Source organism: Callithrix jacchus, chromosome 14 (assembly GCF_049354715.1).
Source record: "Callithrix jacchus isolate 240 chromosome 14, calJac240_pri, whole genome shotgun sequence".
Classification (NCBI taxonomy): Eukaryota; Metazoa; Chordata; class Mammalia; order Primates; family Cebidae; genus Callithrix; species Callithrix jacchus.
The window spans coordinates 4,526,057-4,549,616 of NC_133515.1; the positions used below are offsets into that span (position 1 = coordinate 4,526,057).

A 23,560-nucleotide genomic window follows, 5' to 3' on the forward strand; every position below is an offset into this window, starting at 1 on the left:
AAATTGCTTACTTTGTTTTAACTAATCAGAATTTAAATGCATTGGCTTGGCACAGTGGCTAAAGCCTGTAATCCCAACAACACTTTGGGAGGCCAAGGCAGGTTCATCTCCTGAGGTAGGGAGTTTGAAACCTGCCTCTCCAACATGGTGGAACATCGTCTCTACTAAAAATAGAAAAAAATTAGCCAGTTGTGGTGGCACATGCCTGTAGTCCCAGCTACTCTGGAGGCTGAGGCAGGAGAATCACTGAACCTGGGAGGCGGAGTTGCAGTGAGCCAAGATCCTGCTGCTGCACTCTAGCCTGGCAACAGAGCAAAAATCTCTGTATCAAAAAGGAAATGCAAATAGCCACATGTTACTAGCAGCTACGGCATTGGCTAACACTGCCCATGTAATCCACACCTCCACCACTGCCAAGCTATCAGTGCTTCCAGACTCAGCTGAGCTCCTAGGGCCCCTCCTCATGAAGGTAGTTCTGCATAGGGTAGGGGTCATGGAGAGAGTGTGGCACCCAGCCACTTTCCCAGGGGTGTCTCCCATCTCTGCCCCAAACACCAGCTAAGCAGCCCTTGAGCCACCTACACCAGGAAGAGCTTGAAGAAGACCCTTTGTTTTTCAGGGAGACTTTTTACCCAGGAATTAACTTTAAAAACTGGTCATGCTTCAGGCAAGGTACTACCCTCTCTGTGCTTCATCATCCTAAAATGCAGGGGTGCAGCTAACGAATGTTAGACAGGTATTTTATTTCATTTTTATTAAAAATTTTTTAAATTGAGACAGTCTCAATCTGTTGCCCAGGATGGAGTGCAATGATGCAGTCTTGGCTCACTGCAACCTCTGCCCTTCAGGTTCAAGTGATTCTCCTATCTCAGCCTCCCAAGTAGTTGGGATTACAGGCATGTGCCAACACACCTGGCTAATTTTGTATTTTCAGTAGAGACAGGGTTTGTCCATGTTGGTCAGGCTGGTTCGTCTCCAAGTCCCGACCTCGTGATCTGCCCATCTCAGCCTCCCAAAGTGCTGGGATTACAGGCATGAATCACCGGACTCAGCCTGCCAGGGCTAGATTTTTATGTACTGAATCTCATTTAAGTCTCCCACCCTTGACCCAGGCATTGTGGCCCTAGCTGCAGTCAGGGAAACTGAGGCTCAGGTCAGTGAAAGCTCCAAGTGGCCGAGGTAGGACTGAGCTACAAGGCAGGGTGGGGGTGCTAACCATGTCCCATCCTCCTGGGAGGGCAGGGACACTCACCATGGAGTCTAAGGCAGACATGAGACTGGTGATGATCTCATCTTTGAGGGAGAAAGCAGAGTTCCAGCGGTTAAGTCCACAGCTGCTGGTGGGGATGTCACAGCACTTGCCCAGCAAGACCATAGTCACCTGTGGGGAGGGAGGAGGCAGTGGTAGTGGGTATGAGGCAGGGGGCATGGCTCATGTGTCGGCCACCCACCCCAACCCACCTGGCCCCACACTCACAGACCTGCCTCTGTATCCAAGGCCAAACTTCCCTGGGCACAAGGGCTTTATGTGTGACAGGATTAAAGCCTGCAAAGGCCTGGGAACAGGTGGCAGAATAATTTACACACTGTGCCACCTCCCAAGTCTGCACCTCCAAGCCAAGCCCAGTACCATGACCAGTCTGTTGGGCAGGGCCCAACCACCATCTCTCCCCATGTATGCAGGTCTGGCCACAGCCCTTCCTCTTCATATACCCTCCATGGCTCTCTACTGCCCAAATTAGTTCTTAACTCCTCAGCCTGGTATTCTAGTTTTCTGGTCTTTTGTCCCTCACTCCAGTTCCCCCTCACACTCCATGTTCCAGGTCCTCTAAGCTGTGCCACTCTCAGATGCCCCAGGGTTCACAGTTCCCTAATCTGTGTGGGTTCCATTCTTCCTGCCTCAGGCACTCTTCCTGGCCCTGGTGTCATCTGGTTTTCCGTGAAGCTTTTTTCTTTGGAGATGGAGTTTTTCTCTGTCAACTAGGCTGAAATGCTGTGGTGTGATCCTCAGTCACCTAGGCTGAAATGCCATGGTGCAATCTTGGCTCACTGCAACCTCTGCCTCCCAGGTTCAAGCTATTCTCCTGCCTCAGCAACCGAAGTAGCTGAGATTACAGGTGCATGCCACCACACCCAGCTAATTTTCGTATTTATAATACAGATAAGATTTTGCCATGTTGGCCAGGCTGGTCTTGAACTCCTGACCTCAGGCGATCTGCCAACTTTAGCCTCCCAAAGTGTGGGATTACAGGTGTCAGCCACCACACCCAGTCTATTTTCTTAATTTTTAATTTAATTTTATTTTGAGACAGAGTCTTACTCTGTTGCCCAGGCTGGAGTGTAGTGGCATAATATTGGCTCACTGCAAACTCCCCTGCCTGGGTTCAAGCAATTCTCCTGCCTCAGCCTTCCTGGTAACTGGGGGTGGGGCTCACGTGGCGGCTGCCACCACTTGTCCAGCTAATTTTTGTATTTTTAGTAGAGACAGGGTTTCACCATGTTGACCAAGCTGGTCTTGAACTCCTGATTTCATATGATCCACCTGCCTTGGCCTCCCAAAGTGTTGAAATTACAGGCATGAACTACTGCGCCCTGCCCCATAAAAGTTTTTAATTGTCCAACCTGCTGGTCCACCTCCTGTGCCCCCAACCTGAAGCCCAGCTGGGTCAGGAGATTGGGATGTCTTCCCCTTCTTTTCACATGCCTCTGAGCTTGGCCATCACATTTTTGCCTCAAATCACATGCTCCTGAAGCCAATGCCATCGGCTCCAAGGCCTCCCAGCCTCAGTTTTCCTCCTCGCCATGAGACTTGGCCTCAGGGATATAGAAAGATACAGCAGGGCAGAGGCTGCTTTGTCTCAGGTTGGGGGCTCTCCAGGGCATGGCTCTGTCCCATTGCAATGGAGTTTCTGGAGAACAGAGCTGCATCATCCTACTCAAGTCTAAGTCCCCAATTGTGGCTCCCCATGGCATGGCACAGGCTTGCTGGGTATGACAGTGCTTAGCTGAGGACCCATAAGATTCAAAGATCAGCCTCCCTCAGCCTCTGGTACTACACTGCCCCTCTGCTTCTCGACCTTGGGACCACCCCCAGGCTGCCTCTGTGTCAGCACCTGCCCTCCTGGCCGTTATCCCTACATCAATACAAGCAAAGAAGGCAGAGACCAGAGGCTGGATGGCTCACTTTCCCTCTCTGGACTCAGTCCCAATATGCTCTGTGTGGCCTCTGCTGGGTACTAATAACACAGAGCAGAGCTGAGGACCCAAAAGAGCCTGTAAACCTGGTGTTGATTCCCACCTTCACACAAAGAGTTTCTGCACCCAACAGAGAGCAGAGCTGAGGACCCAAAAGAGCCTGTAAACCTGGTTACTGTCTCCCACCTGCACACAAGGAGTTTCTTCACCCAACAGAGAGCAGAGCTGAGGACCCAAAAGAGCCTGTAAACCTGGTTACTGTCTTCCACCTGCACACAAGGAGTTTCTGCACCAACAGGGTGGGGCAGGCCCAAGCAGGAGGACCGTGGTGCTGGTGCCACAAATGGCACCAGGCCTGGGATGTCTTCTGCCACCATGGCTGCCCCTGCCAACTGTAAGCTCTTTGAGGGCAGAAACAAGGTCCACCTGCTACTGTTTGCACCCCAGGGCCTGGATCAGTGCCCGATGTGCATGAGGCCCAAGGTGTATGGTCCCAGCCATAGACAGGCCTTTCAGTAGGTCATGATCTTTTGATCATTGGCTAATGACATCGAACAGGTGTCAGAGTGCACCACATTCACAAGGCCAAAGGTGACCAATCCCAGGGACAGAAACATCCTGAGAAATTAGAGACACATCAGAATTTGGCTCTGACCTCAGTTCTGGGTCTCCTCTGCTTTTTGGCTGTGGATAATTATTGATTCAAACAAACTGGCTGGTGGATGTTTGGACAAAATGTATATTGAGTTTGCTGCTAAATGTTTATAGAAAGACATTTCCTCTCTCAGGTTGCAATTTTATAGAAGCTTGAAATCTGCTGTATTAAGGGATGCAGAGACCATGGATGGGACCCACAGATGAATTAAGAGGTGGCCAGTGGCCACGGCTGGGGACATTTCATGGCATGAAGCCCATCGGAGGGTCCTGCATGCGACCAGACTTCATAGAAGATCCAGCTGAGAGGTCTGCTGGCCTGGGGGCTGGAGGGCATCGCCCTCCCCTGCCACCCCCTGCAAGCCAGTCCCTAGAGCCCTTCCCAGAAAGGTCTTAGGGCTGCCAGTCTCTCAGCTACTGAGCCCCAAATTGAATCAGGGCAAAGCAGGAGGCACCAGACTGCAATCCAGTCCTGGCCTTCTGGCCGCCCCAGAAAGCAGTCTGCTCTTTCCAGCAAGGGCTCTAATCCATTTAGGAAGGAACCAGGGACTCCAGCAAAGAGGGACAGAGAGAGAGAGAGAGAAGCGGGGGCTGGGCTGGGCTGCGGGGCATCCCCAGCTTCTTGTTCTGGTCATCTGGGCTTGTAGGACCCTCTGTACCAAGCTACAGCCCAGGTGGACACACTTGGGGAGTATAGAGAAAGATGGCTGCTCATTGCAAATGTCCAGGGCCTCATATGGAGGGAGAGGCAGCAAGGATGCAGCAAGGAGAGGGGGAAGATAAGACCCAGGCACAGGTGTGCTAGGACCACATTGGTTGAGTCATGAGACCCTTAGATTTTCAATTTGTAAAGTGAGAATGGTTCTAAGCAGAAAATGAAGGCTGGATGCGGTGGCTTGTGCTTACAGTCCTGGTACTTTGGGAGGCCAAGGTAGGAGGATTGCTTGAGCCAAGGAGCTTGAGGCTGTAGTGAGCTATGATGGCACCATTGTACTCCAGCCTGGGCAACAGAGCAAGACACTTTCTCTTAAATAAAAAATAAAATTCTAATACCAGGGCTGGGTGCAGTGGCTCACGTCTGTAATCCCAGCACTTTCAGAGGGTGAAGCAGGCAGATCACTTGAGCTCAGGAGTTCGAGACTGGCCTGGACAACATGGTGAAACCCAGACACTACTAAAAATAAAAAATTTAGCCAGATATGGTGGTACACACCTGTAGTTCCAGTTACTTGGGAGGCTGAGGCAGAGGAATCCCTGGAACCCAGGAGGCAGAGTTTTCCAGTCTGGGCAACAGAGTGGCATACCATTAAAATTTTTTTAAAAGTAAGTGGGGTGCAGTGGCTCACACCTGTAGTCCTAGCACTTTGGGAGGCCAACACTGGTGGATCACGAGGTCAGGAGTTCGAGACCAGCCTGGCCGCTATGAGAAACCAGGTCTCTACTGAAAATACAAAAAATTAGCCAGACATGGTGGCATGTACCTGTAGTCCCAACTACTTAGGAGGCCAAGGCAGGAGAACTGCTTGAACCTGGCAGGCAGGATTGCAGTGAGCTGAGATTGTGCCATTGGACTCCAGCCTGGGCAACGAGTGAGACTCCATCCCAATAAAAAAAAGTAAACCTTCTGATGGTGGCACTGGCCAGCATGAGCTACGGTCCTTCCTCCAGCATCATCGATTTTAGAAACAAGAAACGCACTTGTCCCAGGCCCAGCCAGTGTGCAGTGGGGAAGAAGGCTGTCTGTCTCCAGACACATCCTTGCTGTCACCACGTGGCAGGAGGACTGAACTTCCCACATGCACAGCAATGCAGGGGACAGACCAGCTGCTCATATGTATTGCTGATACACTGGACCAGTTTGGAAGGCCAAACTGGACCTTCCCAGGCTTAGCACAGAAAGTTTCATCTCCTGGGAAACTCCTCAGTCCCAGGCCACCTAGAATGGTTGGTAATTTTGAAATACAGGGAGCAACGGGAACAGGAGCCCAGATGCTTCTCTCAGCAGCCAAAAACACAGACACTCACAAGGAAGAGAAATGTCCCAAATATACATCCTTTGGGTTGAAAAAGTCAACTTCCCTTCATAAGGTGAGAAACGTATGAGGTCACTGTAGCAGCATTCACAAGAGTAAAAACATGGAATCAATCAACATGTCCATCAGCGGTAGAATGGATGAAGGAAATGTGGTGCACGTACACAGTGGAATACTATGCAGTCATAAAAAAAGAACAAGAGCATGTCCTTTGTAGCAACTTAGTTAGAGCTGGAACTCATTATCCTAAGCAAATTAACACAAAAACAGAAAAACAAATACTGAATGTTCTTGCTTGTAAGAGGGAGCTAAATGTTGGGTACTCATGGACATAAAGACAGGAATGACTGACACTGAGGCCTCCAAAAGCAGGGAGAGAGGGGAAAAGGAGGGACTCAAATACTACTTATTGAGTGCTATGCTCACTACCTGGATGACAAGCTCAATTGTACCCCAAACCTCAGCATCATGCAATATACCTTTGTAACAACACTGTGCCTCCAGAATTTAAAATACAAGTTAAAATTATTATTATTGTTTTTTGAGACAGAGTCTCACTGTCACCCAGATGGGAGTGCAGTGGTGCAATCACAGCTCACTGCAGCTTCTGCCTCTGGAGTTCAAGTGAGGCTCCTGCCTCAGCCTCCTGAGTAGCTGTAACTACAGGTGTCCACCACCATGCCTGGCTAATGTTTATATTTTTAGTAGAGAAAGGGTTTCTCCATGTTGACCAGGCTGGTCTTGAGCTCCCGACCTCAAATGATCCCCCTGCCTCCACCTCCAAAAGTGCTGGGATTACAGCCGTGAGCCCCCATGCCTGGCCTACAAGTTGAAATTATTAAAATAATAATAATAATGCAAGAGACTTGAAGCCCTCAAAAGGCAGAGCTGGGATGGGTGGAGGAAAATTCACTGGAAAGATCCCAGGTTCCAGTCCATGAGCTGCCAAAGAGTTGGTGTCACACCTGTACCATCCAGCTCCTGATTTTACTCCACCCACCTGTGAAGCAAGGACAGCAGGTAGCACAGCTGCTGCCAACACCTGCTATTCAACTCCCAGGCTCCTGGGCCCCACCCCATGACAAGTGAATTCTCCCTGGGCAGCAGGACCTGAGACACTGTATTTTTTTTTTTTAGACAGAGTCTTGCTCTGTCACGAGGTGCTGGGCTGTGCAGTGGCACAATCACAGCTCACTGCAACCTCCTCCTCCCAGCTTCAAGCAATTCTCCTGCCTCAGCCTCCTGAGTAGTTGGGACCACAGGCTCACACCACCATGCCCAGATAATTTTTTTTGTATTTTTAGTAGAGATCGAGTTTCACCATGTTGGCCAGGATGGTCTTGATCTCTTGACCTCATGATCCGCCCACCTCAGCCTCCCAAAGTGCTGGGATTACAGGCGTGAGCCATGACGCCCGGCCTATTATTTTTTGAGATGGAGTCTCTGTTACCCAGGCTGGAGTGCAGTGACATAATCTGAGATCACTGCAACCTCCACATCCCGGGTTCAAGTTATTCTCCTGCCTCAGCCTCCAGAGTAGATGCGATTACAGGCATGCATCACCACACCTGGCTAATTTTTGTATTTTTAGTAAAGACATGGTTTCACCATGTTGGTCAAGCTGGTCTCAAACTCTTGACATCAGGTGATCTGCCCACCCTGGCCTCCCAAAGTGCTGGTATTACAGATGTGAGCCACCTCACCCAGCCTTATTATTATTGAAACAGGGTCTGGCTTTGACACCCAAAGTGCTGGTATTACAGATGTGAGCCACCTCACCCAGCCTTATTATTATTGAAACAGGGTCTGGCTTTGACACCCAGGATGGAGTGCAGTGGCACAATCTTGGCTCACTTCAATCTCTGCCTCCCAGGCTCAAGCCATCCTCCCACCTCAGCCTCCTGAGTAGCTGGGATTACAAGTGTGTGCCACCATGCCCAGTTATTACATTTTTTTGTATTTTTTGTAGTGATGGGGTCTCACAATGTTGTCCAGGCTGATCCTGAACTCCTGGGCTCAAGGGATCCTTCTATCTCAGCCTTCCAAAGTGCTGGGATTGTAAGCATGAAGCACTGTGCCCAGCCAGGACCAAGGGCCCTGAGAACCCCAGTTCCCAGACTTTTCCAGTACATGCCTGGCACATGCATGTGGATGGGATGGATCAATAAATAATATCAGTAATAGCCAAAATGTATGGGGTATTTAGTATTAGGCACTGTCTAGACAACTGATATATTTTAACACATTTCTAACTATGAGTAAGGTATGATTAAAATTCCCATTTTGGTCTGGCACAGTGACTCACACCTGTAATCCAGCACTTTGGGAGGCTGAGGCAGGTAGATCACCTGAGGTCAGGAGTTGGTCAACACGGTGAAACCCTGTCTCTACTAAAAATACAAAAATTAGCCAGGCATGATGTTGGGAGCCTGTAATCCCAGCTACTTGGGAGGCTGAGGCATGAGAATCACTTGAACCCGGGAGGTGGAGGTTGCAATGAGCTGAAATCATGCCACTGCACTCCAGCCTGGGTGACAAAAGCAAAACTCCATCTCCAAAAAAGAAAATTCTATTTTACCAATACAAAGAGTGAGGCCCAGAAGGTTTAAGACACTTTCCCAGGGTCACACAACAACAGTCTCCAGAGCCCACATTACCTGTCTGTTTTGTCACTCTGTATGGTCCTGATAAGGAACAGGTGTCCCAGGCTGGACACTGTCCAAGCCCCCTTCGAGTCCCATTTCTGCCAGCCTCAGGGGTCCAGCTTGGACATGTGGGATGGAGCAGGGGAAGGAAGGGAGTCTCGGTCCAGAGCCCAGTACTGCCCACACTCACCAGCACGCAGTCCCCCAGGCACAGGTCCTTATTGCCCAGCTTCACAGAGCCACTGTCCTAGAGGTGGGAGCCCCACTCATTGACCACCTTCATGGAGTTGTTGAGGATGCTCTCCCGCAGCAGGATGATGTGGCTGCTTAGCAGGGGCGTGGCCATGCCCAAATGCAGTGACAGGTTCTGGGTAGTCAGCAGCTCCACAGAGTGGGCATCACTACCCAAGTCCTCAGCCATGGGCTGCCAGGGCAGCTGGAAGGGCCACATGAAGATGCTCTGGAGGGCTGGGCACTTGAAGTAGTGCACACTGCTCACCACACCATCATTCTTGCCCACTGGGTCATCCAGCACCACACAGGCCCACTGGCCTGGTGCCAACTGCATCTCACCCAGGTACTGCACCATATCTGGCTTCACACCAGACTGGTTGCCCACCATAAAGTCCCCCAGGAAGTCATCGCCCACTTCTGCTGACTTGGGGCCTGGCTTCTCAGGGGCAGCAGCTGTGGCCAGGGAGAAGGAGGGTCCTGATGACTGCTTGTACAGGGTGGAGCCTGCAGAGAAGAAGAAGAGGGAAGGAGGTGGCTGTTAGGGTTGGCCTCAGACTGGTGCCTGGGTGGCCACAGGAGCACAGAGTCTAGGGTTTGGAAGTGGCTGATTTGTATTTTTTGGTAGAGATGGGAATTCACCATGTGGGCCAGGCTAGTCTTGAACTTCTGACTTCAAGTGATCTGCCCACCTCGGCTTCCCAACGTGCTAGGATTATAGGTGTGAGTGACCACATTCAACCCATATTTATTTACTTTTTGAGACAGGGTCTTGGTCTGTCACCCAGGCTAGAGTGCATTGGCCAGATCATGGCTCACTGCAGCCTTGACTTCTGGGGCTCCAGCAATCCTCCTACCTCAGCCTCCTGAGTAGCTGAAACCACAGACACCTGCCATTCCACTGGGCAATTTCTGCATTTTTTGTAGAAATGAGTTCTCACCATGGAAACTGAGGCAGGCATGGTGGGCTGTCTCCCCCTACTACTCCAGCCCTCCAGACAGTCCCCAGGAAATTATGCCCTCTGAAGCAATGTTTCCAGGCTGGGTGTAATGGGTTATGCCTGTCATCCCAGCACTTCAGGAGGTTGAGGCCGCTGGATCACCTGAAGTTGGGAGTTCAAGACCAGCCAGACCAACATGGTGAAACCCTGTCTCTAGTAAAAATAAAATAATTAGCTGAGTGTGTTGGCATGTGCCTATAATTCCAGCTACTCAGGAAGCTGAGGTGGGAGAATCACTTGAATCCAGGAGGTAGAGGCTGCAGTGAGTAGAAATCATACCACTGCACTCTAGCCTGAAGGAAAGAGAAAGACTTCATCTCAAAAAGAAGAAGAAGAAGAAGAAGAAGAAGAAGAAGAAGAAGAAGAAGAAGAAGAAGAAGAAGAAGAAGCAGCAGCAGCAGCAGCAGCAGCAGCAGCAGCAGCAGCAGCAATGGCTTCCCACTGCTCAAGGAAACTTTAAGTCCCGGGCCAGGGCTGAAGTGGTTCTCAAGGGTTATGAGCCACCTTTCCACTGGGTGGGCTCTGGCCCTCATCTGTTGACCAGAGAAACCCCACCCCATATTCCCCATGTGGGACCCAGGTGTTGTGCAAGTGGTGAGAGCCCCATGATTGCATTGCTGCACTCCAGCCTGAGCAACAGAGTGAGACCCCATCTCTAAAAAAATCATTAAAATAGGCTGGGCATGGTGACTCATGCCTGTAATCTCAGCACTTTGGGAGGCTGAGGTAGGCAGATCACTTGAGGTCAAGAGTTCAAGAGCAGCCTGGCCAACATAGCAAAAACCTGTCTCTACTAAAAATATCATAATTAACCAGGCATGGTGGCAGGTGTCTGTAATCCAAGTTACTCAGGAGGATGAGGCAGGAGAATCACTTAAACTCAGGAGGAAGAAGTTTCAGTAAGTTGAGATCATGCCACTTCACTCCAGCCTGGGTGAAAGAGCAAGACTCTGTCTCAAAAAACAAAAAACAGCCAGATACTGTGGCTCATGCCTGTAATTCTAGCACTTTGGGAGGCCAAAGCAGGCAGATCACTTGAGGTCAGGGGTTCAAAACCAGCCTGACTAACATGTTGAAACTGTGTCTTTACAAAAAAAATTTAGCTGGGTATGGTGGCCAGTGCCTGTAATCCCAACTACTCTGGAGGCCTGGAAGCTGAGGCAAGAGAATCAGCTGAATCCAGGAGGTGGATGTTGCAGTTAGCTGAGATGGGCCATTGCATTCCTGCCTGGGTGACAAGAGTGGAACTCCATCTCAGGATAAAAAAATACACACAAAACAAAAAAAAACAAACAAACCAAAAAATTAAAATAAACCTCCTACATGTAGTTGATCCACTCCCTGGACAGTGATTCCTGCTCAGACAAGAGATACAAAGGAATTGACTCCAAAATTCAAGTTGAAAGCATGACAAGGGCCTAGGAACACCAGGGGAGGGTGGCTAAAGCTGACAGCATAGTCCTGTAGCTGGTAGAGATAATGAGGGTGCCCAGATGACCCATTGTCCTCTCTGTCTGCAAGGATGCGGGTCCTGCCCTGCCTGAGGAAGTGGGGACTGGCCTTTTCCATACTTACCCAGTCTCACCAGGATGGATTCCATTTCCTGAGTACCTACTAGGTCAGACCCTGTGGACAAGAGGCATGGCCAAACGGGGCCTGGAAAGGTGATAGAGTGCACATGCCAGCAGCTACAAATCAGCTTGCCATGCCACCTCTGTAATTGAGGAAGGGACCCAAAGTATGGGACCCAGGGGATGGGGAGAGGGACTTCACCTTAAATGGAGGTGTGGGTATTTCCCATGACCTCTTGCCTCAGAAAGTCACAGAGCTGACTTTCCCACCTCCTCAGGCATGGTGGCTCATGCCTGTAATCCCAGAACTTTGGGAGGCAGAGGCCGGCAGATCATGATATCAGGAGATCAAGACTATCCTGTCCAACATGGTGAAACCCCATCTCTACTAAAAATACAAAAATCAACCAGGCATGATGGCACATGCCTGTTGTCTCAGCTACTCAGGAGGCTGAGGCGGGAGAATCGCTTGAACCGGGAGGTGGAGGTTGCAGTGAGCTAAGATTATGTCACTGTGCCTCAAAAAAAAAAATTAAGTCGTGAGCCTAGCATGGTGTCTCACACCTGTAATCTTAGCACTTTGGGAGGTCAAGGGAGAAGGATCACTTGAGGGTGGGAGTTGGAAAATAGCCTTGGGCAACACAGAGAGACTGTCTACAGAAAAACTGAAGAATAACCAGTGCAGTGGCATCCAGCTGTCATCCCAGCTACTTTGGAGGCTGATGCAAGAGGATTGCTTGAGCCCAGGAATTGGAGGCTGCAGTGAGCTTTGATCATGCCACTGTACTTCAACCTTAGCAACAGATTCAGATTCTAACTCAACAAAAATAAAAAATTAGCTGGGCATGGTAGCACATGTGCTTGTAGTCCCAGCCACTCAGGAGGCTGAGGTGGGAGGACGGCTTGAGGCTAGAAGGTCCAGGCTGCAGTAAGCTATGACTTGCCACTGCACTCCAGCCTGGGCAAAAGCGAGACTCTGTCTTAAAAAATTTTTTTGAAAGGCATCAACCAGTGAAAAATGATAATATCATAGAGGAGAACAGGCATAGAAGACATTTTTAGGAATTTGAATAAAGACCATACATTAGATAAGAGGGAATTAAGTTTTATAAGTATGAATATACTATTGTGAATATGTAACATATATAATGTTTTTCTTAGGAGAGGTGCATTGAAATATTTAGGCATGAATAAATAGTCAAGGTGATTGCAACTTACTTCAAATGGAGAAAAAGAAATTATGTGTGCATGTGTGTGTGTGAGAGAGAGAGAGACAAAGAGACAGAGACAGAGAAAGAGAGAGAGAGACAGAGAAAGAAAGAGAGAGAGAGATGGTGGGGAGAGAGAGAGAGATGGGACGGGGGGAGAGAGAGAGATAGTGGGGAGGGACAGAGAGAGAGAGAGAGAGAGAGGGCAGGAGAGAGAGAGGAGGCAGGGAAAATGGCATGCTGAGAATTACTAAACCCAGCCAGGCGAGGTGGCTCATGCCTGTAATCCCAGCACTTTGGGAGGCCGAGGTAGGTGGATCACTTGAGGCCAGGAGTTCAAGACCAGCCTGGCCAATACTATGAAACCACGTCTCTACTAAAAATACAAAAAATCAGCTGGGTGTGGCGGCAGGTGCCTGTAATCCCAGCTACTTGGGAGGCTGAGACAGAAGAATCACTTGAACCTGGGAGGCAGAAGGTTTAGTGAGCTGAGATTTCACCACTGCACTCCAGCCTGAGTGACGGTGCAAGATTTTCATTCAGAAAAAGAAAGAAAGGAAAAAAAAATGGAGGCCCAAAGACACCATTAACTTATCCAAGATCAGAGACAGTAAGTTGACTTATCTAGATCAGAGATAGTAAGTTAACTTATCCAGTATCACAGGTAGCAAGTTAACTCATCCAAGATCAGAGACAGCAAGTTAACTTATCCACGATCAGAGATTGTGGGTTAACTTTTCTAAGATCACACAGCTCAAAAGTGATGGTACTGGTTCTTGAGAAGGCTAAAAGAGACCTATTCCTGTGCCTGCCACTGTTCAGTCCCTCCCCATGTCCCCCCAGTGCACTCTGCAGAGGTCAACCCTAAACTACCATCCAGGCCTGGCTCAGGTCATCTTCTCCAGGAAGCCCATCTCACCACAGCACCCACTGCGTGATAGGACGCCCCATAGTAGAGACAGGCTTAGCAGGAGATCAAAGAGAACAATGACAAGTGGTGTCACTGCATTTGATGATTCTGGCCTTTCTCCACTTGTACCCCCTGAAAATGGGATCACAGCCCTCTGCCTAGCAGACCTTTCACCCACAGCTGAGCTTCTCAAAATGGGCCTCAAACAATTATGGGGGGTGAGAGATGAGTGTTAAGTGGAATGATCTTCTTCAGCAACACATTTTTTTTCTTTTGAGACAGAGTCTCACTCCATTGCCCAGGATGGAGTACAGTTGCAAAATCATAGCCTACTGTAGCCTCCAACTACCAGGCTCAAGTGATCTTCCCACCTCAGCCTCCCAAGTAGCTGGGACTACCGGCACACGCTACCATGTCCAGCAATTTTTTTTATTTTTTGTAGAGACGAGATCGCATTATGTTTCTTAGGATGGTTTCAAACTTCTGGATGCAAGCGACCCTCCTGCCTTGGCCTTCCAAAGTGCTAGGATTATAGGTGTGAGCCACTGCACCCAGCTAGCAGCATGTAATTTGATGTATTTCCTTAAATTGAGACAAAAATTGAAAGCTTAGAGAGAAGATGATGTGGGAATGTCCTAGATAAAGCTGGAGCCCGCCAAGAGCTTGGCCCTGGCCAGTGGGACTGTACAGGCTCCTCAGCCATAGGGACATCAGCAGAAGAGCTTGCCAGGGCCAGGCCTGAAGGGTCCAGTCCATGCTGCAAAGCCAGGCCTTGCAGGCCCTCCACACTCCAGGCTGGCAGGCATCTCTGCCCCACCACCTCCCACCCATGACAGCCCATTCTTCTTTCTCACCTGGTCATACACCCAATTTTACAAATAGGGAAACTGAGGCCAAGGTAAGCAAGCCTGACTTGTTGGAGTCACACAGGAAGTTAGCAGCTCTGCTCCATACCTGGGGTCTGAAGCCCCTGACCTGGGGAAGGAGAGGTGGGCCGCTGCCTTCCCAGAATCCCCTCAAGCTGGCAAGGATAGCTATACCACAGGGTCAGAGAATAATTAAAAAGATCAGACCTACTGAGTGCAGTGGTTCCTATCTGTAATCCTAGCACTTTGGGAGGCCAAGGTAGGCAGAGCACGAGATCAAGAGATTGAGACCAGCCTGGCGAACATGGTGAAACCCCATCTCTACTAAAAATACAAAAATTAGCTGGACATGGTAGCATGTGACTGTAGTCCCAGCTATTCGGGAGGCTTAGGCAGGAGAATCACTTGAACTCAGGAGGCGGAGGTTGCAGTGAGCCAAGATCCTGCCACCCACTGCACTCTAGCCTGGCAAAAGAGTGAGATTCCATCAGAAAGAAAGAAAGACAGAGAGAGAGAGAGAAAGAAGGAAGGAAGGAAGGAAGGAAGGAAGGAAGGAAGGAAGGAAGGAAGGAAGGAAGGAAGGAAGGAAGGAAGAAAAGTCTGCACCACAGGATCAGGCACACGTGGACATGCAGCATGGGAGAAGGGGATATCCCAGCTCCTCATCTCTGCAGGGACTGGCCTAATGATTTGCCCACCTTGCCCTCCAAATGTGCTGGGATTACAGGCATGAGCCACTGCACCTGGCCCATACTGTTTCTTCTTTTTTTAAAAAATAGAGATGGGGTCTCACCATGTGGCCCAGGATGATCTCAAACTCCTGAGCTCAAGTGACCTTCCTGCCTTGACATCCCAAAATGCTAGATTACAGGCATGAGCCACTGCACATGGCTCCATTCCCTTTCTAAGCAGAGTGCCACTTTTCTCATTATTCCCCTACCCTCCTTCCTCTCCCATCACTCACCTCCCTCTCTACTGAATCTGCTGAAGATCATGTTGTTGCTGCTCCTATCTCTAAAACCCTCTCTTGGCTGGGTATAGTGGTTCACATCTGTAATCCCAGCACTTTGGGAGTCTAAGACAGGAAGAAGTGGGCAGATCATCTGAGGGCCAACATGGTGAAACCCTGTCTTTACTAAAAACTACAAAAAATAGCTGAGAGTAGTGGCAGGTGCCTGTAATCCCAGCTATTTGGGAGGTTGAGGCAGGAGAATCACTTGAACCTGGGAGGTGGAGATTGCAGTGAGCTGAGACTGTGCCAGTGTACTCCAGCCTGGGTGACAGAGCAAGACTGTACCCCCCACTCAAAAAATAAAAAGTCCTCTCTGCTTCCACTTCATCCTCCACACTTGCTCATTCTCTCCTGACCTCTAAAGGGTGATCTGTCCTTGGCAGATTCTTGGCTCTCTCATTCTCTTCTCAGCCCACTATTCCACTCTGGCCTCCAACACTTCCCCGCCAAACAACTTTGACCCTCCCATTGTAACCTGCTGCTTAGCCCCTTTGTCTGGTCTCAGGCTTTAGGGCTGACCTCCTACAGAGGCTGGTGCAACCCTTCACCTCCTTTAGTAAAAGTTTCTCCCTGGGCTTCAGCTTCCGGCTTTCCACCCCTCTCCTTTTTTTGAGAGAGTTTTCCACTTGTTGTCCAGGGTAGAGTGCAATGGCAGGATCTCAACTCACCACAACCATAGACTCCTGAGTTCAAGTGAATCTCCTGCCTCAGTCTCCCGAGTAGCTGGCGTTACAGGCATGCACCTCCATGCCTGGCTAATTTTGTATTTTTTAAAAGACATGGGGTTTCTCCATGTTGGTCAGGCTAGTCTGGAACTCCTGACCTCAGGGGATCCACTCACTTCAGCCTCCCAAAATATTGGGATTACAGGAGTAAACCACCATGCCTAGCCACCTTTTTTCTGAGACAGAGAGTCTTGCTCTGTCACCCAGGTTGGGGTGCAGTGGCACAATCTTGGCTCACTGCAACCTCCACCTCCCGAGTTCAAGTGATTCTCCTGCCTCAGCCTCCCGAGTAGCTGCGATTCCAAGTATCCACCACCATGCCAAGCTAATATTTTCTTTTTTTTTTTGAGATGGATTCTCCCTCTGTCACCAGGCTGGAGTGCAGTGGTGTGATCTCAGTTCACTGAAATCTCCACCTTCTGGGTTCAAGCAATTCTCCTGCCTCAACCTCCCTAGTAGCTGGCATTACAGGCTCACTACACCATGCCCAGCTACTTTTTGTATTTTTAGTAGAGACAGGTTTTCATCATGTTGGCCAGGATGGTCTCGATCTCCTGACCTCAGGTGATCCACCCACCTTGGCCTCCCAAAGTACTGGGATTACAGGTGTGAGCCACTGCGCCTGGACCTCCATTTTTTGTTGTACAAATAAATGAACCCAAAGGATTAACTATAAGCCTGAAGGTTTACACAGACAGGACCAGTGTAATAGCTGCTGGTATCCAGGAGGGGACAGCACAGAGCCACCCAGGGTGGACCAGACAAGAGGGATGGTGGGGAAAGAAGACATGGCCACAACCTGCTTCAGAGATTTACACCAAGCCCTAGGCTGGTGGTAGAGTCTGCCCTGGGTTCTGAAGTATAATAAAATGGTAAAGACTTAGGTTCAAATCTCTGCCACACTATGCTGTGTGACCTTGAGAAAACTGCTTAATCTCTTTGAGCCTCAGTCCCCTCCAATAAGGCTTGCTACTGGGGGAGATGACATGGATAATATGAGTGGGCTTTGCACCCAACAAATCGTAAGTGTGACATGGTCAGGCGTGGTGGCTGATGCCTGTAATCCCAGCACTTTGGGAAGCCGAGGAAAGTGGATCACCTGAGGTCTGTAGTTCAAGACCAGCCTTGCCAACATGGCGAAACCCCATCGCTAATAAAAATACAAAAATTAGCTTGGCATGGTGGCAGGTGTCTGTAACTCTGGCCACCTGAAAGGCTGAGGCAGGAGTCGATTGAACCCAGGAGGCAGAGGTTGTGGTGAGCTGAGATCATATGACTGCACTCCAGCCTGGGAGACAAAGCGAGACTCCATCTCAAAATAAAAGAGTGACCCTAGTGTTAGGTGTCCACGGTGTGAAGGGCTGCTCAAATGTCCATCATTGGGGGACAGGGGAGTTACATAAACATGATACAGACTAATGAGGGAACAGAGTTTTTTAAAGACATGGGCACTCTTTATATTTTAAGGTTAAGTGTGTAAATTTATAGAAAGGACTATTAGATGTAAAAGCTTGGGGGGAAATCTGGAAGAAATGTATAATCATAAAAATGAATAGGCATCTGGGTTGTTAGATTTCCATATTTTCCAAATGTCTACCAAGGGCATATATTTGCATTTCTCTTTAGGGATGTGTGTGTGTGTGTGTGTGTGTGTGTGTGTGTGTGTGTGTTTTAGAGTCAGGATCTCACTCTGTTGCCCAGGCTGAAGTGAGGTGATGTGATCATAGCTCACTGCAGCCTCAAACTCCTGGGCTCAGGTGACTCTCCCACTTCAGCCTCCTGAGTAGCTGGGACTACAGGCGTGTACCACTACCAACCACCATGCCCAGCTAATTAAAAAAAATTTTTTAGAGATGGGGTCTCACTATAGTGCCCAGGCTGATCTCCAACTCCTGTCTTCAAGGAATCTGCCTTTATCAGCCTCCCAAAGTGCTGGGATTACAGGCATGAGCCACCATGCCCAGCCCCCTTTAGGTTTTAATGACCTACTAGAATGTTCTGCAGATGGAATATTACAGCAGCCACCTGGGTAGAGGGTCTCTTCTGCTTTAGTCACCACTTTTTTCCAGCATAACCTGAACAGCCCCATTTTGTTGTCCTGGGTTTCCTTTTTTTTTGAGACAGAGTTGTGCTCTGTTGCCCAGGCTGGAGTGTAGTGGTGCTATTTCAGCTCACTTCAACATCTGCCTCCCAGGTTCCAGCAATTCTTCTTCCTCAGCCTCCAGAGTATCTGGGATTACAGGCTTGCCCCACCACACCTAATTTTTGTATTTTTACTGGAGAGGCTTTCACCATGTTTGCCCAGGCTAGTCTCAAACTCCTGACCTCAAGTGATCCACCCACGTTGGCCTCCCAAAGTGTCAGGATTATAGGTGTGAGCCACTGCGCCCGGCTGAGTCTCCCTAATTTAACTCAGTGTTGCTGCAGGCAGGGGTGTGGCCTGGCTGGGCAGTGCACAGCTACCAATGGTGGTCAACCTCCAGAGCATGGACTGCCTCAGCCCCTTGCAGGCAGGGCTGGAGTTCCTTCTGGTGCAAGTTAGGGGACCCAGACTCCCATCAGATCCCCTCCAGTTAAGTCTGGTACCTTCTAGCAACCCTGGCCCTCAGAAATCCCTGGTCCACAGCTCCCTTGACCTGAGGCCTGAAATTCACCCACTGCCCTCTGGTGCTTGGTCCAAGTCCAGATCTGCCTTCCTCTCTGAACAGATGCCTACCCACCACTCAGAATGTCAGAGCAGACAAGGCATCTAGGTACTAGTCGGGAAACTGAAGCACTGACGGCAGATGTGATGTCCCCAGTTGGGAAAACATTAAAGACATTCTAGGCTTATCACTCTTTTTTTTTTTTTGAGTTGGAGTTTTGCTCTTGTTGCCCAGGCTGGAGTGCAGTGGCGTGATCTCAGCTCACTGCAACCTCCATCTCCCAGGTTCAAGTGATTCTCCTGCCTCAGCCTCCCAAGTAGCTGGGATTACAGGCATGCACCATCACACCCAGCTAATTTTGTATTTTTAGTAGAGACGACGGAGTTTCTCCATGTTGGTCTTGAACTCCCAACTTCAGGTGATGTGCCTACCTAGGCCTCTCAGAGTGCTGGGACTACAGGTGTGAGCCACCACACCTAGCTTCTTTTTCTTTTTTAGAGACAAGATCTCACTCTGTTGCCCAAGCTGGAATCATGGCTTACTGCAGTCTCCAACTCCTAATCTCAAGGGATCCTCCTGTCTCAGCCTCCCGAGTAGCTGGAAGTACAGGCATTTGTGCCCACCATGTATGGCTAATTTTAAAAATGTCTTTGCAGGATGGACTCTTGCTGTATTGCCCAGGATGGTTTCAAACTCCTCAGCTCAAGTAATTCTCCCATCTTGGCCTCCCCAAATGCTGGCATTATAGATATGAACCACTATGTCACCTCTTTTGACCCAGAACAAAACCAGCTCAGGAGTGGCTGTCCTCTCACCCCACAGCTGTGCGGAGTGCTACAGTTCCAGGGTGCAGTAGGGCTCTTACAACTTAATGACTGATCCATCTTCAAAAAAGCATAATCTCAACTAGGTGTGGTGGCTCACGCCTGTAATCCCAGCACTTTGGGAGGCTGGGGAGGGGTGATCACCTGAGGTCAGAAATTGAAGACCAGCCTCGCCAACAAGGTGAAACCCCTCTCTACTAACATACAAAAATTAGTCAGATGCTGTGACACATGCCTATAATCTCAGCTACTAGGGAGGCTGAGGCAGGAGAATTGCTTGAACCTGGGAGGCAGAGGTTACAGTGAGCCGAGATCACACCACTGCACTCCAGCCTGGGTGACAAGAGTGAAACACTGTCTCAAAAAAAGGGGAGGGGGTAATTGGGGGAAAACAGTCCTCCCAGCTCACCTAATGCTGCCCATCTTTTCCTTTATTCAGATCACCTGGCGAGGTAGGTGTGCTTGTCCATCTTAGCAGTAAGGAAGTGAAGGTTCAGATTCCCATGGCTAGTCAGGGGGGTACAGGGACTTGAAAAGATGGTGCTTTCCCACGGCCCACATGCTGCTTGGGACCCTGAAGTCTGACTCCTGGGCACTGTCCCCAGTCACCCGCCTCTCTGCAGACTATCTGCCACCCCTCCACATGCCCTGGGACATCTGCCTCCAGATGAAGGGGCCTGCTAACATTTCTGCCTCCTCCAGCAGACCTGAGCTAATGCTCTGATTCACCTTGGAACTGCTGGTGTTGACCCAAGCCAGGCTTCAGGGACTATGCGAGGGAGTGTTTGAGAAAAGCCAACTGCAGCAAAGGAGGAGCACTCAATGAGCTCTGGTGAACCCTTGGAGACTCCTGGGAGCCTGGACAGGTTCCCAGCCCCATGTGACTAGCGGCATGAGTAAGTGTCAAGCTGGTTCTCCAGGCGGATACCTGGTTGGGTGCCAATGACTGGAAAGGGGCTGGCAGGTCCATCCCTGAGGGCTGGGTCCAGGGCCACCTGCTATCCTCAGGATACAGAGTATTCATACATCACTCACACTGAGCCTCAGTTTCCCACTCTATAAGGTGACCTCTAGCACCTACCTACTAGGTACAAAGACTATATGAGATGCCTCCTCTGTCTGCACTCTGCTGTAACCCTAGTTCCTAGAACACCACCTGGCCTCAGCAGGACCTCCTGAAATACATGTGAAAGTCACCTGCAAAAAGCACCCAGTGCAGGGCCAGAAACCCAACTCCCCCAGCAAGGTGTCCATCGGGGTCACACTCACCACATTTTCCTGCTGCAACTTCTGCTCGTTCCCCTTTCCAAAATTATCTGACCATTTTGTTCCTCTAAGAGCTCTGGAAACACACCTCTGGCATCTAGGTACCCCCAACCCCTGTCATTCACCCCCCAAAACACAATCCACCCTCCTCTCTGCCTCTCAAAGTCCCATCTTACCCTGAGACCCAAAGAGGGCCTTCCTTCCAGAAAACCCTCTCCAATCCCCTCACCCTCCTGATCTCTCTTTTTGGGATCCCCATGGCCTGCTGATAGCCACCACATCACTGTACCCTAAGTTCTTTTTATTCTTTGAGATAGAGTCTCACTCTGTCCCCCAGACTGGAGTGCAGTGGCACAATATCACCTCGCTGCAACCTCTGCCTCACTGCTTCAAGCAATTCTCCTGTCTCAACCTCTCAAGTAGCTGGGACTACAGGTGCCCACCACCATACCCTGCTAATTTTTGTATTTTTAGTAGAGATGGAGTTTCACTATGTTGGTGAGGCTGGTCTCGAACTCCTGACTTCTAGTGATCCTCCTGGCTTGGCCTCCCAAAGTGCTGAGATTACAGGTGCCCAGCCCACCCTGGAGGCTCTTGTCAGCCCTTAGTGCTCACCACTTGGCATGTCATCCTGCATGGACAGCTCCTGCACAGGGCATTGCCAAAAGCATGGGAGAGCCATAGCAGGAGGACTAGGAACAGGGTTAGGGCAAGCACTGGGCACGGGAAGACAGGGACAGGGCAGAGGAAGGCATGACCAGGATCAGGTCATGGACAGAGTAGTCCTGAGGTCAGCTCAGGGAAGGCCAGGGCAAGTTTGAGGAGAAAGCAGGGCCAGGGCCAAGGCCAAGCCAGTGCAAGCCAGTACCAGTGCAAGACCAATGCAGCGTGAGGGAAAGACCAGATCATGGAAGGGCAGGACCATGACGGGTCACAGCTTGGTCAAGGGTAGGGCCAGGCCCAGGAATATGGCATAACCAGGGACAGGGCAGGGAAAGGGATGGGCAGGACCAAAACCAGGTTATAGAGAGGGTAGAGCAAGTGCCAAGGCAGGGCCAGGTAGTTCCAGCATTGAGTGACACTGAACCCTGTGTTCGTATCCTGCCCTGACCCTCCCTTTGTCTTGTCCTGGTTCTGTCTTGGCCCTACCCTTATCCTGGAACCACCCTGGTCCTGCCCTTTGTCTGGCTCTATCCCTGTCCCAGCCTTGGCCTGGCCCTATGGTGGCCTTGGCCCCTCCCTGGCCCCCACCAGCTGTGCCTTGGCACTGGCCCCCACACTGTGCTTGCTTGGCACTGACCTCTCTTGGGCCAGCATGGCCCTGGACCTGACCTGACTATGGTCTGGTGATGATCATACCCTGTCCAATCCATGGATTTGATCCTACCCTGCCCTGGTTCTGCCTTGGCAACACCATGGCCCTACCCTTCCCTGGCTCTCCCTTGGCCTTATGTAACCTAGTCCTGTCTTTGTCCTGACCTTTCCCTGGTCTTCCCTACCCTGTCCCTGCCCAGCTCTGGTCCTGACTTTGGCCTGTGCTGGCTCTGGTTCTGACCTGGCCCTCCTCTTGTCTTGGCCCCTCCCTGATGCTGCTGGGACAATAGGCACATAACACCATGCCTGGCTTTTTATTTTATTTTATTTTTATTTATTCTTATGTTTATTAGAATGGGGTATTGCTATGTTGCTCAGGCTGGAGGGCAGTGACAATTCACAGGCACGATTCCACTACTGATCAGCATGGGAGTTTTGACCTGCTCCATTTCTGACCTGGGCCAGTTCACCCCTCCTTAGGCAACCTGGTTGTCCTCTACTCCCGGGACATCACAGTATTGATGCCGAAATTAGTGCAGACACCAGATTGGCATAGAGCACTATAGCCCAGAACTCCTGGGCTCAAGCAATCCTCCCACCTCAGCCTCCCGAATAGCTGGGACTACAGGCATGCACCACCATGCCCGGCTTTTTTGTGTGTGTATTTTTTGAAGAGATGGGAGTTTTCTATATTGCCCAGGCTGCTCTCAAGTGTCTGGGCTCAAGAACTCTACTTCAACCTCTCGAAGTGCTGTACTACAGGTGTGAACCACTGCATCTGGCTCAAATTTCTATAATTACCTCATTGCAGACCTGTAATGAACTTCAGAGACCAGCACTGGCCCACAGATCACACTGTGTATTGCACTGTGCTGTAGCAATAGTCCAATGGTCAGACTGTCCATGGAAATACCCTAAAGTGATAAAAGTGAAAAATTATCAGGGCTTGCAGTGACCTGCATGTAGGAAGATAGTGCACCATGGCTTCCCAGCAGTATTGCAAAGCCCATAACCCAGACATTAGGAAGAGTGATGTGATTTTCCAAGTAGCAAATGTATTGTACTATGCAGGGCATGGTGGCTCATGCCTGTAATACTGGCACTTTGTGAGGCCGAGACAGATAGATCTCTTGAGATCAGGAGTTCAAGACCAGGCTGGCCAACATGGTGAAATTCAATCTCTACTACAAATACAAAAATTAGCTTGGTATGGTGACAGACACCTGCAGTCCCAGCTACTCAGGAGGCCGAGGCAGGAGAATCACTTGAACCTGGGAAGCAGAGGTTGCAGTGAGCCGAGATTGAACCACTGCATTCCAGCTTGGATGACAGAACAAGACTCCATCAAACAAACAAATAAATAAACAAACAAATCTGATCCTTGCTGGGGAGTGAGGCAGGGAGGGAGAGCTTCAGGAAAAATAGCCAATGCATGCAGGCCTTAATACCTAGATGATGGG

General features: G+C 50.0%; 1 protein-coding gene across 3 annotated transcripts in view; it reads right to left on the reverse strand.

The window, feature by feature from the left end:
- Nucleotides 1-739: 739 nt before the first annotated feature.
- Nucleotides 740-23,560, reverse strand: part of LOC144576385 (CAP-Gly domain-containing linker protein 2-like) — a 67,307-nt gene continuing 44,486 nt past the window's right edge. For all 3 annotated transcript variants that reach the window (XM_078348383.1, XM_078348384.1, XM_078348385.1), the window contains 2 exons: nucleotides 8,718-9,265; nucleotides 740-1,381 (listed from right to left, as the gene is read on the reverse strand). In XM_078348383.1, the coding sequence (XP_078204509.1) occupies nucleotides 8,775-9,265 (491 nt within the window). In that variant the 3' untranslated portion in view covers nucleotides 740-1,381; nucleotides 8,718-8,774. The remainder of the gene's footprint in view (nucleotides 1,382-8,717; nucleotides 9,266-23,560) is intronic.